Source organism: Camelus dromedarius, chromosome 1 (genome assembly GCF_036321535.1).
Source record: "Camelus dromedarius isolate mCamDro1 chromosome 1, mCamDro1.pat, whole genome shotgun sequence".
Taxonomy (NCBI): Eukaryota; Metazoa; Chordata; class Mammalia; order Artiodactyla; family Camelidae; genus Camelus; species Camelus dromedarius.
In genome coordinates, this window is record NC_087436.1 from 72,583,231 (window position 1) to 72,598,501 (window position 15,271).

A 15,271-nucleotide genomic window follows, 5' to 3' on the forward strand; every position below is an offset into this window, starting at 1 on the left:
AACTATGTCCCTATACTATTTATTTTCTACAAAACCAGATGCCTCAGCCTCAGGTTGACTTATTCATCATTCCAGCCTTTTTTGTTCAGCCTTTGGCTAGAAAACATCTGAGTTTTCTGGCCTCCAGGCACCCAGTCACCTCTCACCCGCAACTACCAATGCCTTTTCTACTTCAAGCTAACGCCATTCAACCATCCTCCCCTCTGAGTGACCCTCCTCCCTATCTGATGGTCTATTTGGGACGGGGAAAGGGCTGACTCTTGGCTCTCCATGCCTCCAAGGGCTTCACCTGGGAGTCGGTTGTCGACTTAAAAAAGTTTACGCCTTTGGCTCTTTCCATTCTCCTGCTCCTCTAATTTCCATATAAAAAGACACCTGGATCCTCAATTTAAAGGCTCCAAAGTAAGCCGAGGAGATGCGATTTCCTTGCAGAATTAGCAAAGTGAGGCCCTGGTATTTCTTTAAATCAAGAGGCTCATTAACCTAAGGTAGACTGATGCTGTGTAGTCAAAAGTTAAAGCTAACCTGGGGTCAAGTGGAAACTAAGGAGCATATGGAGCAAAGAGTTCTGTGTGTGAAGATTGAGATGGCCCCCAAATGGGAGAAGGAGCCACAAAGGGATTGGCATTAGAAGGCTGAAGAGATGGAGAGCAGGATGGAACGTGACTGGAGGTTTAGACCGAGATCAGTGAGAACCGCTGCAGAAGGAGTGAGAAGGGCAGGTTACAGGAACCATGCAAAAACAGACTGGTCTCGGGATCCAGAGGAACACCAGGAAAGACCAGGGATCTGAAATCTAACAAACCTAGTTTCAAACCCCAGCTCCATCACTGCTCGACCTTGGAAATATTATTTACCACTCAGGTTCTCACCAGGAAATTGGGGATTATTGTATCTACTCAATGGATCGTTGTGTGGGTTAAAAGGAGGAATATGTATAACACACTTAGCTTAATGTTTCACACATAGCAAATATCCAATAAATACAAGTTCTCTCCCTTCTTTTGCTTCCTATTCCTTTCCCCCTCCCCCATCCACATCCTAGTCTTGAATTATTTTTACAAACTGGTTTTGTGTTTGTGATTTTGTTAGGTAGTTAGATACGTGAGGGCACTGGGCAGACAGGTGGAGGAGAGGGAGGATGGTCTGGAAGATGGTGTTATGCCACCCTCCAGCATAAAGGGACATTACTTCTTTTAAATAAGTGCCAGCAAGAAACCGGTTAGAACCCTACAGCCACAACTGCATGGTAGGAGAAAGGACTTAACTGAACAGAGCCCAGTGCTCATTGTATTATAATTAACATTGCAGTTTAGCCACCCCCATGGGTTTTTCTGTGTACGCCATGGGTAAGGACATGCGCAAAGGGGCCAAACGTGACTAAGCATTCCAGGGACAAGAGCTGTCAATCGATCCAAAGACCACCTCTAAGTGAGGGTATAAGAGAAAGGGGAGACAAAGACCGCCGCTTTTTCCTCCCTTGGGTCAGCCCACCTCCTGTTTTGGGGGTATACTTTTCCTTTTTTTAAATAAATCTTTTAAAATCTTTCGCTACACAAAGCACCGTCGCCCGACAGTAAACTTGTCTTTCGAGTATGACAAGAATGGGGATTTTTACCTTTTGGGGGTAACAATTTTAGGAAGTTGTAAAAACCATTTTTAATTCCTTTTTAATTAGTTTAAAACTACGGGATGTCACCTTTGTGCTTGAAATACCATATATCTCTATGAGAGTGATCTGTTCCCATTCCTGACAGACTGATAAAATCTAAAAAAAATTCTAATTTTCCTTTTGACTGAAATGAAATGTTCTTTTTCTAAAAAAGCATGAATAGTAAAGCAATAACTAAACTATCTTGACCCTTAAAGAAGAAAATGTCTTTACTTATCAGAAACAAAAACAGTGATCCCTCAAAACTTAGCATTGAATTCTAAGCAAAGGGGTTAAAATCTATGTAAATTATCTAACCAAATTAACACAAGCCCATAATATTAATTCCAAAATTCTGATGCCAGATTTAAAAGCTGTGAGAAAAACTGCATTATAAGGAAATCTAAGGGCCCAGACAAATACTTTCATTTTACTGCAACTTTGTGCCTAAAGTATTGCTTGAAATAAACAGAACATCATATAAGAAAGCTTTTATTTTATATAGTGATTCAGAAGTAGTGTTTTTTGTCATAACAGGTTTGACCCATAAGGTAAGGAAGCTATAATATACAGAGGTAGCTGTCAAACTTTTTACCCAATAATATATTTCTTTAAATGAAATTTTCTAGGGAAGACCTGTACACAGAACAAAAAGTAGCAAAAGTAGGATGAGAACCTGGAATCCATCCACTCTAAGAACATACATTCTCACTTTCTATTATAGTTACTAAGTCCTTCATAAATCAGGGATGCAGAAGTAAAAATATTTGAAATACTTCAAATGCAAAAAGTGGCAATAGCAAAGATTTAGTTAATCTATGGAACTGGATGACGCCACATCTCTGAATAACACTGCTGCTGTGTTTCCCTTTCCATCTCAGTACTATTCCTATAGTAATTTTCATAGTAATGAGCACCACAATCTGATCAGCATATTTGTCTTTTTCATGCGGAACACAAGAGTCCGGTGTTGGTTGCGCTCCTGATTGCTGGGTTGCCAACAGATGGAGTCCCTTGGCTCCTTAAGCTTCTGGGTTTTCTCAGAATGATTCAAGATGTTACAGTCTTCAACAAGCAGAATTTTCTGAGGATTGCTTAAAGTATTGCTCCTGCTCAACAGGATTTTGGCTGTCCACACCAAACCCATCAAATGACATAGTTACTTGTGAGCAGTACTGATCCATGCAGAGAAGTATTATTAAGTGCCTGCTTAATGGGCAAGTCTTTCTTACCATTGGTCCTAAATTTGATTCGTACGTATCTAACAAAACTGGTCCAGGAGCTAGTTGAGATAATATGTACACCATTAATTTAATAGGAATTATACTGGTGATAATTATTAACATTGTGGTGTTAGATCACTACCAGATATAGGACAACCAAGTCCCAATGTAATTTCCTTCTCTTCCTGTAATTTATAATATGGAATTCAGCTTTGGTAATGAACAAATTCATTCAACAACTATGTATTTAGTGCCTACTATGTGCAAGATACTAAACTAGGGACAGCAGGGTATCCGAACACAAGGAAGGCATCTCTTTGGATTCAAGAATATTAGAATCTGGTATTGAGAATACAACTTTTAAATCACCACTAAAAGTAAAAATAGTCAATATTTATTGTGTAACTTATTATGTGCCAGTGCAGACAATGTTCCACAATTTTTAACGTCATGTTTTTAGAATATCGCCTGTCATGTAAGTTACTCAATAAGCACAGCTGTCGACCCCTTTCCCATAGAACTTATCTTTCCAAGAAAGAGGCAAAGATGCAAACGCATGAAGAACTGGTAAGTGTTATGGTGGTGAAAGTTCAGGATGTAAAAAAAGGCCATCACTAAAGTCCCTGGCATGGTCTAGGAAAATTAGGGACGGTTCCCAGAGGAAGTGATAATAAAGTTAACTAGGGAAGGTTCCCAGAGGAAGTGATAATGTGGGTTTGAATGTGGGTTAGGACAAAAAATAAGCAAAAGTTCCAACTAACTGAAGCTGAAGTGTCATAAAAGTATTTTGAACTCTTTTGAGAGATATTATAAATATCAATGCTTCCACTCTCAAATTTACCCTCTAACATCAAAAGCTATCCCTATCCCAGCCTAGCCTAGCCTAGCCCTATCCATTGTTGATCTTGATTCAGCATTGTCTTTTGAATATTTTTTACTGACTTGTGATTTTGGAGAGTCAAGGATTTCTCAAAGCCACCAGAGACCTCAGCACAGCAGACACCATCACAAAGAGCAGAAGGGTTCACATTAGGAGGCCACGATACCTACTGTGAGACTGGCAGCACAGGGAAACGACACAGAAGAGAGCAGTTTACAATCCTTTTGGAGCCCCACGGCTATAGGGGCAATCTGTTTCCAAATCCAAAGACACACTGTCATCCAGGTAGGGTTCAGAAGACCTCTAGGGAATTGGCTCAAGATTCCTGTAGAACTCAGGTTTCTTCTTGGTGAGCTTTTGGGCTTCATTTCACTTCATTTGTCATATATTCTCAGGAAGCAGCTGCACTAAACCAGGAAGAACAGACCTGAAGTACTGTTTCCTCTGGTGCAAAGGTGGAAAGATAACTGGATTTCCAAATAGGTATGTATTAGCAGGTGTCTTTAGAGGAAGGAAATGAATGTTGTTCCAGGGAGTATGGGGGACTGATTGGTGAGACGATGGGAGTTTTGAAGGATCCTGAAGTCTGAATTTATAGTCCAAGAGCCATAGGAACTTAAGAGGAGACTATACCAGTCATAAGATCAATATTCCTTTCATGTCATCTTTTTTTTTTTTTAATTTTATGCCATTCTGAAGTCCAAATCAGTTTGTTTTATAGCACCATGTAAGACTGAGGGTGGTGATACATGTCTCTATTTGCTCTCAAGGAAGATACAACAGATGCTACCTGTGTGTATGTATATGTATATGTGTATATGTACGTCTGTATACTATATATAGAAGCAATCTCTGTTGTATGTATCTCCCTAAGCTCCCCTCACCTCCACACAAAAAGAGTGGAATAGGGATGGGTAGGAAACGAGTAAGAGAGACCAACGCATTTAAATAAGGGGTGAGTGAGATATTATGTATAGAATCTCAATATCTCAGGAAATCATTTTGCCCCAACCCCTCTATCATAATACATATAAGGATATCTTCTTAAAGCTATGTCACGTTGAAGAAAATTATTCGTGATGTTTCCTTCCAAATTAAATAAGGAAAAGATAAGAAACGCACGTCATAGTAAAACTCATCAGAAGCAGTTCCCTATCTCGCTCATTTGAATACAGCATGGGTTAAACAGAGGCTGGCCTGGAAGAATGACTCACCTCTGCTCTTACGCTTAACTCTGACATCTTACAAGAGGCCTGTGCTGTGAATGTTCCCGTGCTGAGGCTCACAGACGACTCATCTTCTCTGATAGTAACACTTGGTATTAGAAGAAACATGGAATATTCCTTGTCTGTCATCTGACTTCCATCCTCTTCATTCCACTGAACTTTCTCCTGAAAGGTTACCAGTGACCTCATTCTTGCCAAATCTCTTCCTCCATTCCTACTGTCTCGACCTCATTGCTCCACCTGCTATTGGTACCTATGCCTCCTCTTTGGAACGCCCACCTTTTGCTTTGCGAATCCAGCACTATCTTGGTTGCCCTTTAAACTTTCTGACTCTCTTATGTATCCTGGCACTAATTAAATACCTGATATTTATTAATGCCAGTAATTATATCTGACAGTTCTCACCATTTTATTAAGCATTATCGTATTTTTAGTCCCACAAAAATACTGAGATGAATGAAAGGAACAATTATCTCCAGGTTTTACAGATGAGGCAGTGTAAACGAGATCATAAAGTCAAAAGGCTTATGATTGACAGGAGCGAGGATGGCAACCTAGGGCTTCTAGCTACTGATTGTCTCCCTCTCTCTTTTTTTCTTTTTTTTGCTTAAGTGTCTTCTGTTTGTTAGCACATTTAACATATAACCTCCCCCCTTTTTTTTCTATCAGAAAAAGTGAAATTTTCTTCATAAATGTGGTTTGGGTTGTACTACAATATCATCCTCTTTATCTGCAACAGGATCAAGATTTTCAAGTTTCAAAATCCCCACAGAGTTTTTGTGGAGTTAATGATTCATAGGTTGTAAGCAAAGGGAAGAAAACAAAACAAAACAAAAAACACCTAAGCAAAGATCCTAGGGGAGATGAAGGCAAGATTTGAGAAAACTGGAAAAGCCTGTTTATAAGATGAACTACTTTTTCATAGCCTGAGGACATTATCTGCATTATCACTCTAGGATCTTTGAGCCAATGCCTTTGTGTACGTGCCTAAAATTGCTCAATGCTTAAAAGCACCTACCATCAAGAGATGATAAAGCTGAGATTCCATCTTCTCAATACCGTATCTTGGAGATCATAGAAAACTATTGCATTGGAGATCGTGTGGTTCAAATTGCATTTTAAGAATGAAAAAAATCTAGCCCACAGCTCTTAAATGACCTAGACAAGATCACATAACAGTTTATTTTCAGTCAGGACCAGAACTTGGATCTAAACTACATGTGGTTCAGTATTCTTTCTCTCATTCCATGTTTTGGTTAAAACAACAGGCTGTCTGCTTGCGAGAAACAATGCGTTCATTTGAGGCCCTGTCCAAACCAAATGAATCAGAATCTCTGGGCAAGTAAGGCCCAGGCTTCAGTATTTTTTTAGAAGCTGACCAAGAGATTTTAAAGTGCAGCCATGTGTGAGAACCAATGTAATAAAATATTAAAAACTACATAAATCATTCCTTATAGAGTAGTATGCATTGCAAGATAGAATATAATCTCATTTATGTGTAATTTTATTGGGGGATAATTTCTAAGTCAAATAGATATTACCAGTAATATCCAATGCAATAAAAATAAAGGCTTTAATAACTATTGTTTTATTGCCTTTGCTAGCAATTTTTTTATGTCTGTTAGTGGTAGTGCTCAACAGAGAAAAAATATTAATCATAAAACAATTCCTAGGATTTTTGTGGCATTTCACTCTGTCTTCTAGATACTTTTATCCCCCGGGTCTGCAGAAATCAGGCAATCCTAAATTTATTGAACTTAGATTTAGACAATAATTCAGGTATCTTTGAAGACATTGACAGAAAATAAAATTTCAAGCTTAAATATCTATTGTGCATGTTTGCCCTTTTCCCACACCTGAGAAGAATATTAACATTAAATATTTGTGAAACTTCCATAAATCCGTACGTCATCATGCAATAGTCGTGCGAATGATTTAACTGTAAATTGCAAAGTTTCTCCAAGGCTGATTTGTGGCTGAATGACACAGAAAATGTTTATTGAATGACCAAACATAAAACGATTGTTTAAATCAATGCCTTTGAGAGTTAGCATTTTAACTGTAAAATGTTGCATGGGAAGTAGCAGCATTGATGTAGGCGATTTACAACCACATGTCACTAGGCGTTAGCTAGACACGCAATAGCAGTGCTTTAAATAGGGATAGCTGCATTCCTAATTCATCATCTCTGCGTGTGTAATGAATGCTCTGTGGGTATGCATAAGTGACGGAAGGGCAGGCTCTTCTATTACTAGGGCACAGCTCATGGCAAGCACAAGAAGCAACAGCTCCAGACTCAGCCAGCTTCCTAATATCAAATGCAGTACCTGGCTTTTTCTTACTTTTTGTGACTACTGAATGATTTTTCAGAGGGTTCTGTTGATGAAATTCATTTTTGACGTGACATTTTCAGAGTGACATGTTTTGCATAAGCACAATGAACAATAAAAAAGTAAGACGAATGCTTTGCCACTGGAAGCTGGGAGACTGGCACACCTGATGTTCTTCTTCGTAGGAAAACAGTACCAGGACATTCTTCTTAAGGAAAGAGTATAAAAACTATCTGCAAAGGGGTGTGAATGCTCTTTGCAAATAATCTGAGACTAGAAAACTCCAGAAATGTGGATTTTAATGAAAATATATGAGAGCATCGCAGGTATAACAAACCCTGCACTTTCAGTGAACTGGATGTTGTTACGGGTAAATGTGACACACTGTGGAGATGAAAGTTTGATGCTGGCTGGAATCAGGCTGCAAGGTTTGAATCCCGTCTTATTGTTTATGAACTGAAGGGCCTTGAACAAATTTCTTAATCTTTTTGCCTTAGTCTCATCTATAAAATGGAAATAAAAATGTATTGACTTCCCAGGATGATTCTGAGGAATAAGTAAGCAATTGTATTTTAAATTACCTAGTGAGTTAAAAAGATTAGGTATAAATATTAGTTGTCATCATTATTATTATTGTTGTTGTTGTTGTTGTTGTTGTTGTTGTTGTTACTCTTATTATTATTATTAGGCCCATCCACATTTAGATTTAAGAACAAATATCCACTAAGTTCATGCTCCTTTCCACCTACAGTTCTGAATCTAAACAGAACCACAAACTGAAGGTATTGCCTTTTAGTAGATTCACTCATCTGATCAGCTAATCAGCCATCCGCACTGCTCACTCAACATTCAAGTTGTATGTAAATTTTTAAATGTGTCAGAATCATTTTTAATTTAAGGAAACCCTTCAAATTACCAGTCAATCAATGAGAAACAATCATTTACTATTTATTAGATTCTAAAGCTTTCTAAATTTTTGTTTTCTTCTGTCTCTTTAATTACATACTAAAGAAAAACAGAGGATTTTCCTTTTTGAATTCTTAAACCAATTCTCAGTTAAGAATGGATTAGTCCAGAGGAAAAAGACTTCTTTAAAAAGCCTATCACAGAGGCTATTTAAATAAAGAGAGTATCGCTACATTCAATATATGCTTCTCTTTTTCTCTATTTTGTCTCAAACTGGATTAAAAGTTCTTTGGGCTCAGGGATGCCCCTGTATATCTGTATCAGTCTCTAGCTATATAGCAAGGCCATTACAGAGACATTCAAGAAATATCTGCTGAATAAATAAATCAATGAGAGATGTGCCTAAATAGCATTGTGGTCCATTGATTTTTGGTTGAGAAAAGAAAAACAGTCACTGTCTCATAAAGGTTATGGGGAAATATAGTGCCAAGAATTTTGCTTGGAAATTAGTGCTTTATTTGTATTTTATACGATATTATGTAATTTAACATACATTTTAAGAATTATTATGAAAGACATAAATTCTTCATTCAAGTGGAACTTGCTAAAATGCCCTGCATGGTTAAATTTGGCTAAATTTAGAATAAAATCAGTTTTTTCAAATATTAACATCTGATAGAACAGAGTTTCATATTTTGAATATTAAATTTAACAATTTGATCTTGGACACCTTCCTATATTTTTCAAAGCCTTCATTGTTAACAGAAGCAATCCATTACCACTCCATCGCACCAGGTTCTTGCTAACAATTAGCTAGTAAAAGACTTGAAACATTTCGTGTTATATAAAAGCTAATTCACCAAAGTATGTGTGCTCCATTGTCAGTTTTGAAAAGCGGGTAATTTCCTAATAAACAAGTGCCAGCTGCAATCCCAAAGAGCACTAACTTGAGGGAAGAAGTAAGAGATGGAAGAAAGGTGAGGTTTTCTATGTTCTTGTCTGAGGCTGGATGCTGGTCCTTTGGGTCCGGCCCAGGGCTGGATCTGGCTGTGGTCTGCAGTAGGCTGATTGCTGATACCAGTTTAGGGCCTGTGTGTGGATACCATTAGTCCAGGCTTTCTTAACGTATCCTAGGAGGACCCCTTTTAATGTAAAAAGATTATTTTGCCACATCCTCCCACCTGATCGAGCTTACACGTTTGCTTTGTATCAATTAAAATACACATGCAGTCAAGCCACCTTGAATTCATTAGCAATTTTAAATGAATACAGTTTAATAATCCCAATATTCAACATATTTTTAAAACTGCATTAGATAGATAGATGTTTAGTCTATAGATATTACTTATACTTAACTAACTCAGAAAAAAAGTGCCCAAACCTCTCAGGTTGGGAACTGCTGAACCGGTTGATGTCTTCAGTCACTTCCTAGTTGGGAGAGTCTATATGCCTTGATTTTCTTCTCAAACTATTCTATCTTCAAATGTGTTTTGGGCCTTTAAGAGGAATTATGATTGTACTTCATACTATGTATATACATTTAAGTGAAAGATTAAAGAAAATTGTTCCCAATTATTTTTTTAAAACGGAAGGCTATTCTGCGGAGGCAGAGGCAAATCTTCCCTGATGCGTCATGAAGGAGTCATTCTCGAAAACTAATGGCTAGAAAATTGAGTAAACATAGAACTAATAAAAAAAAGATTTCTTCACACCATGTGAAATCAGCCCATAGAAGAGCACATTGCTGTGGAAAATTTTGGGATAAGCACAAGGATTTTTTCATGATGATGGGATCTCAGGCTTGCAAGCATCAGCTACAACGTAAAAAAAAAGTCCCTTGCCACATATCAATACCGAAGAGTTGACTGTAGCCGCGTGACCCCGTTCTCCCCAGTGTGTTCTCACCCCATCCTTTTGAACACAGACCACAACACTATATTGGTTAAAATAAGATATTAATCAGGACTAAGAAATTCTTCTTCCGGTCACCCCTTGTTAAGTGCCGACAGTTCTACTGCACAGAATAAGGGAATGCTCCCAGGTGACACCTCAATTCTTTAATTTTTCGGACACTTGAGCTATTTCTTTTCCAGATCCAATTTGTAAAACAAAAGCCACTGTGAGTGAGGAGTCCCTTTTCCTAAGTCTAGTTTACCAAACTTGTGATCTCCATCAATGTTCTATAAAACTAAGACGTTGCCAGGATCATCTTTCTTGGTTCTATTTATTCTTTTACAAAAAAGCAGTTAAGTGCCAAGTCACTTACTGCCTGTTTTCTTGCCGGATTCAGAAGGTAGATTTAGGAACCCAGACTCCTCCCTCCACCTTATTGTGCATTGATTCATTTAACTCATGAATACTGACCACCAACCAAGTACCACCATCTTAATGTATATCGACATAACATAATAGGTATTTTTAATGAGTGCCAGCTCTGTACTAGCGCTGCGAAAAGCACTTTCATTACCTTCCTGTTAGATACTATCACTAACCCTATTTTACATGTGAGGAAACTGAGAGAGATTAAATAACTCATCCAAGGATTCCCATGCAGACAATCTAAATCCAGAACCCATGATCTTCTAACCACTGAAAGAAAGATAAAGTATTTGTTTCCAACATGAGTGTTCTGGACACTAAAGATGCTTGAGATAAGGGAGAAAGAGGCCAAAACAAAAAACAAACAAAAACAAGGAAAGGAACAACAAGAAGAAAACAAACAGTAGAAACAGGGAGTTTTCAACATCCATTAGATTCAATTTTCTATTCAAATATGCTGTCAGTACTGCTAAACTGACTCACTGTTTTTAGGCCCACGGAGGAAATGCAATAACAATAACAAGTAAGACAATGTATGTATTCAGACAGTTCTGAACATATGACTGACAAACAAGAAAAGGTATTCAATTCAAAGTCATTTCATCAGGTATGAAGTACCAGATCTAGAATTCTATGAGACTAGGGCAAAGAGAAACAATACAAGCTGTTAAGAGATCAGAACGAAAAAGATCCCTGTAGGCTCAAGAAATCCAGGCCCTTGAGGAGAGCTGTGAAAGTGAGTAGGATCTGAGTAGCTCCAGGAAAAGGCAGCCATTTCCCCAAACCGTGACTCCACCAGCACAGGGAGGAAAGTGGGCGTAAGCAAAGGCACGGTGAGCTTCCCAGCCTGGCCGGGGTGCAGCCGTCTGTCTGGTGAACTAGTGGGAGCTGAGGTTGAGAAGACTGCTGGGTTCCCATTTGTGTCAGGCCTTGTCCAAAAGGCAATGGAAAGTCACTGAAATACTTTGTTTGTACTGGAGAGTGACAGGATTAAAGCAAAATTCGGGGAAAATAAATCAAAAGCAGCAGGCTGATGGATGGCAAACACGACAGAAGAAAACATAATTTAGGGGCTTTTGTTCATAATAACTATGCTTTGGCGGGTACAAGGAGGGCCCACTGACAGATTTCAAGAATGTCCACAAGTCTCACACACACACACACACACACACACACACACACACACACACACACACACACACACACACACACACACACACACACTCCAAAAGCATGTAGTGGGAGCTCCAGCTCTGGCTGGCCGGCTGACTGATTCAGGTTATGCCTGTCACCCAGAGCAACTAAAAACACCACCCACTATCCGGCAGGTGACCCCACGGAGCAAACCAACCCTTCTGGTCCATGCTCCCCACCTCCTCCCGCAGGAGCCCGAGAAGAAGATGGAAAAGTTTGGGGAGTAGTCCCCGGCTCACCAGAAGGGCAATTTTTCATTCCTCAGCCACTCTCAGGTGTTCAGAGAGGGAGGATGACATCCGGACAGTCCTCCGGCCACTCCTCCCTCAGGGCCGATTATGAAACTCTGGGCACTTTGTACCTCACCCCGCTAGTTAGTCCTCGGGCCCGAGGCCCCTCCCCAGACTTATAAAGGTCGCGGCGCGGGGCCGTCGACCTCACTTGCCTGGCAGGCGGGTTGTCGGACGGACGTGGCAGTCGAGTGGCCCCTCCGGCTCTGCTCAACGCGCCCCCAAGCCCGCGCCCAGCCCGCGTCCCGCAGACGCTCACCTCAGGAGACGATGATGGAGCCGGTCCGCGCCTGCCAGGTCCCCGCGCTGCTGCTCTGCCTGGGTGAGTCCCCCGCCCTTGCCCGCCGCTCAAGTGGGGACAGGCGGCCTGGAGGCAGCTGTCATCTCAATGCGGAGCTTCCCACCAGGCTCAGGCGTGCTCCACTTCACGCGGTGTCTCTTGTTATGCAAATCAGTCTTTCCCTCCAGCAGGGGATGGAAGAGGGCTGGGGGGGGGTGTCTGTGTTCAAAATGCTTTTCATTGATAAATCAACGTGCTATATATGTGATGAATGAATTCATAGAGCTCTGTATTTAGCGAAATAAAAAGTTGAAAAGGTTTGGGCTTTTCCTTTTGAAAATTTGCCAGTTCTAGAAATCCAAAGACCGAGAAGACGCGGTGGGGGCGGGAACCGACAAGACCCGCGCCAGTTAAAGACCTTTTGGAGAGAAATGCTTTTCCGTCTTGCGCTCAGTTTTCTAACTCAGGCCTGGTTAAGCTTCTGGGGGCGCTGGTGTGCGCCTGTGTCAGGTGTGCGCCGGTGTCGGCGGTGCTGAAGCTCCGGACTAGACGGAATGAAAAGGCTGTGTTTGCGTGTTTGCGTGCCGGGAGCGGGAGGGACGCGGGCAGGTCCCGGCGCTCCTCGCCGCCCGGGACCCCAAGGCCTGCCGCTTCCGGTTTCCCCCGCAGCCCCCGCCCCGGGAGGCCGGTCAGGCGCTCTTCACTTGCTGCTAATTACACCCTAGAGCTTGTAATGGCTGAGTGTACTTTAATGCCCGTCTTCTTATTTGAGATCATTTAGTTCTTGTGCATACGGGAAAAAAAAAAAAAAGAAGAAAAAAATCTTCATGTAACTTACCTGGTTTGAAAAAAAAATATTGCTAGTTCCTAAACTTCAAGCGGAATTTGGGGTTTGTATATGAAAGTTGTAATAAGGAAATAAAAGTTGCCAATCTCAAATTCTTTCTGGAATTGCGATGAGGCGAATTCCCCTAACTATCTGTGCAGGATGTGACAGTTAAATTATTATTTCGACATGCCTTATCTCAAGAGTTGGGAGACTTTATGAAATGCATACTATGCATAGTTGTAACTTACTCATCCAAGTTCAAGAACATAGGTGGAAACTGGATCTGTGGTTTCTACCAAACTTTGGTAAGAATGACTTGCTAGAATCTCAGTGTGGCTTTGCTATCTTTGTTTTGAAGTCCCTGTGAAAAGAATGAAATTACAAAGGTGACAGACTTCCTGGAGTTAGAAATCAACCTAGAGGTCAGAATGGCTTAGCACTTTTTTTTTTCCACCTGTAAGGTTGCTCTGAACAATGCAGGTATCTGTTCTGGGCCACTCATTGAATATTCTAATTTGAGACAGCAAGAGCCTATGAATAACCTGGTTACTACCCCTCTAGTGTATGTGTTGTGTGTGTTTTTGTTGTCATAAAAGTGCTTAAGTCCTTTATTGCATTACTTAATTATAGTTCACCTATTTCATCAGCCACCAAGCCCATTTCCAAATGAGCGAGGTCAGTTTCTGTTTTCCCAGTTTGTTTGGATATTTCTCTGCCACTAGGAAAGTTCCTGTTTGAATTTCCGTATCATATCTCTATACTCTACTGAGGTATGCAAGTCCAACAGTCTTATTCTAAGGCACATGGGAAAAAGGCAAAAACATCTGTTATTTCTGAAATTGCCATTTCCCGCCCCCCAAACAAAAAATTAACTAGAAATGCTTTTCCCAAATGTCTATCCTTCAAAAGAAGGAGGCATTTATTTTAGATTTTGGCAAACATTTTTTTATTATTTTTTGTGGACTTACCTTGATTTATGGCTGGAAAAACAAAATACAAACACCTTCACTTTCCTATTTTGCCTCAAACACATGCAGATTTAAATTGCTACACACTCCCACAATCATTTAGTTACTTTTATATTTTATAAATATTTGATATCAATGTTCTCACTTTATGTATTGGGAAACTCTGGCCCAGAGTCTCATAGAAAAGCAGCACTACAATGAAAAAGTTCACTTTTAGCTGGCACTTTTAGCTTACTCAACATTAAGTAAAAAGGTTGAGATACCTCAAACTAGATAACACATTTCTAAATAACACACAATTTTGGAGTTAAATTATCATTTTTCATCTTATGATTGTTCCAAAATGAAGATGAGAAATTATTATCTCAAGTTCTGCAATGAATGTTTAGGGGCTTTTGATCTAAAAATCAAACATGTCCACTGATATCTGAATGGACTTTTGAACACGCTCCTGAATGACATCTCAATGACAATTCATCCCTACTTCATTGCCCAATGACAGAGAAGTGAGCAGAGTAAACATTCTTTCTTGAAAACTGAGGAGTATGGATGACAGTGAGACACTGGCTGGCCTCAGATCTTTTCTGTTGACCCCAAGAGTTTATAAGCTGCCCATGTTGTCACAACCAGAGGTGACACATCATAGGCTGAAAACTTGATGACAGGCCTCTCCAGGCTGGATTTTTGACCCAGGTTCCCTAGCTGCCTTCCACATCATCTTGCCATACGAGCAAGAGCAACTTAGGTAATTGGGGGGTGTGGCTCAGCACTGAGGCCCAAATACAGGAGTTGGGAACAGAACTAACAGTTACCAAATGCTTCCTGTGTGCCAGCCATGTCGTGTGTTAGGTGTTTTACAATATCATCTCATTTACTTCTTAGAATAACTCTATGAGGTAGCTATGATTGGCCCAGTTTGACAAATGAAGAACCGAAGGTTCAGTGAAGTGAGATACCTGCAAGGACTTAGAGATAGCAAATGTCAAGGTCATTCTGGAGCAATGTGGAAGGAGCCGGAGGGTCTCAGAGTTACCAGGAATGTAATAAAAATAACTGATTCTAATAGAGAAGTTCCAGAGTAGTCTGGCGTCTGCCCCAGGGCTTAGAACCTGTTATGGGGACCAGTATATGTGCAAAAATGGTATCTTTATGGTATCACTCAAAATCAGGCACAG

At 40.1% G+C, this 15,271-nt stretch overlaps 1 protein-coding gene across 1 annotated transcript in view; it reads left to right on the plus strand.

The window, feature by feature from the left end:
• The first annotated feature begins 1,345 nt into the window (after nucleotides 1–1,345).
• Nucleotides 1,346–15,271, plus strand: part of EREG (epiregulin) — a 30,863-nt gene continuing 16,937 nt past the window's right edge. Inside the window, exons 1-3 of the mRNA XM_064489294.1 lie at nucleotides 1,346–1,349; nucleotides 3,335–3,441; nucleotides 12,104–12,341. Coding sequence (XP_064345364.1) covers nucleotides 1,346–1,349; nucleotides 3,335–3,441; nucleotides 12,104–12,341 — 349 coding nt within the window. The remainder of the gene's footprint in view (nucleotides 1,350–3,334; nucleotides 3,442–12,103; nucleotides 12,342–15,271) is intronic.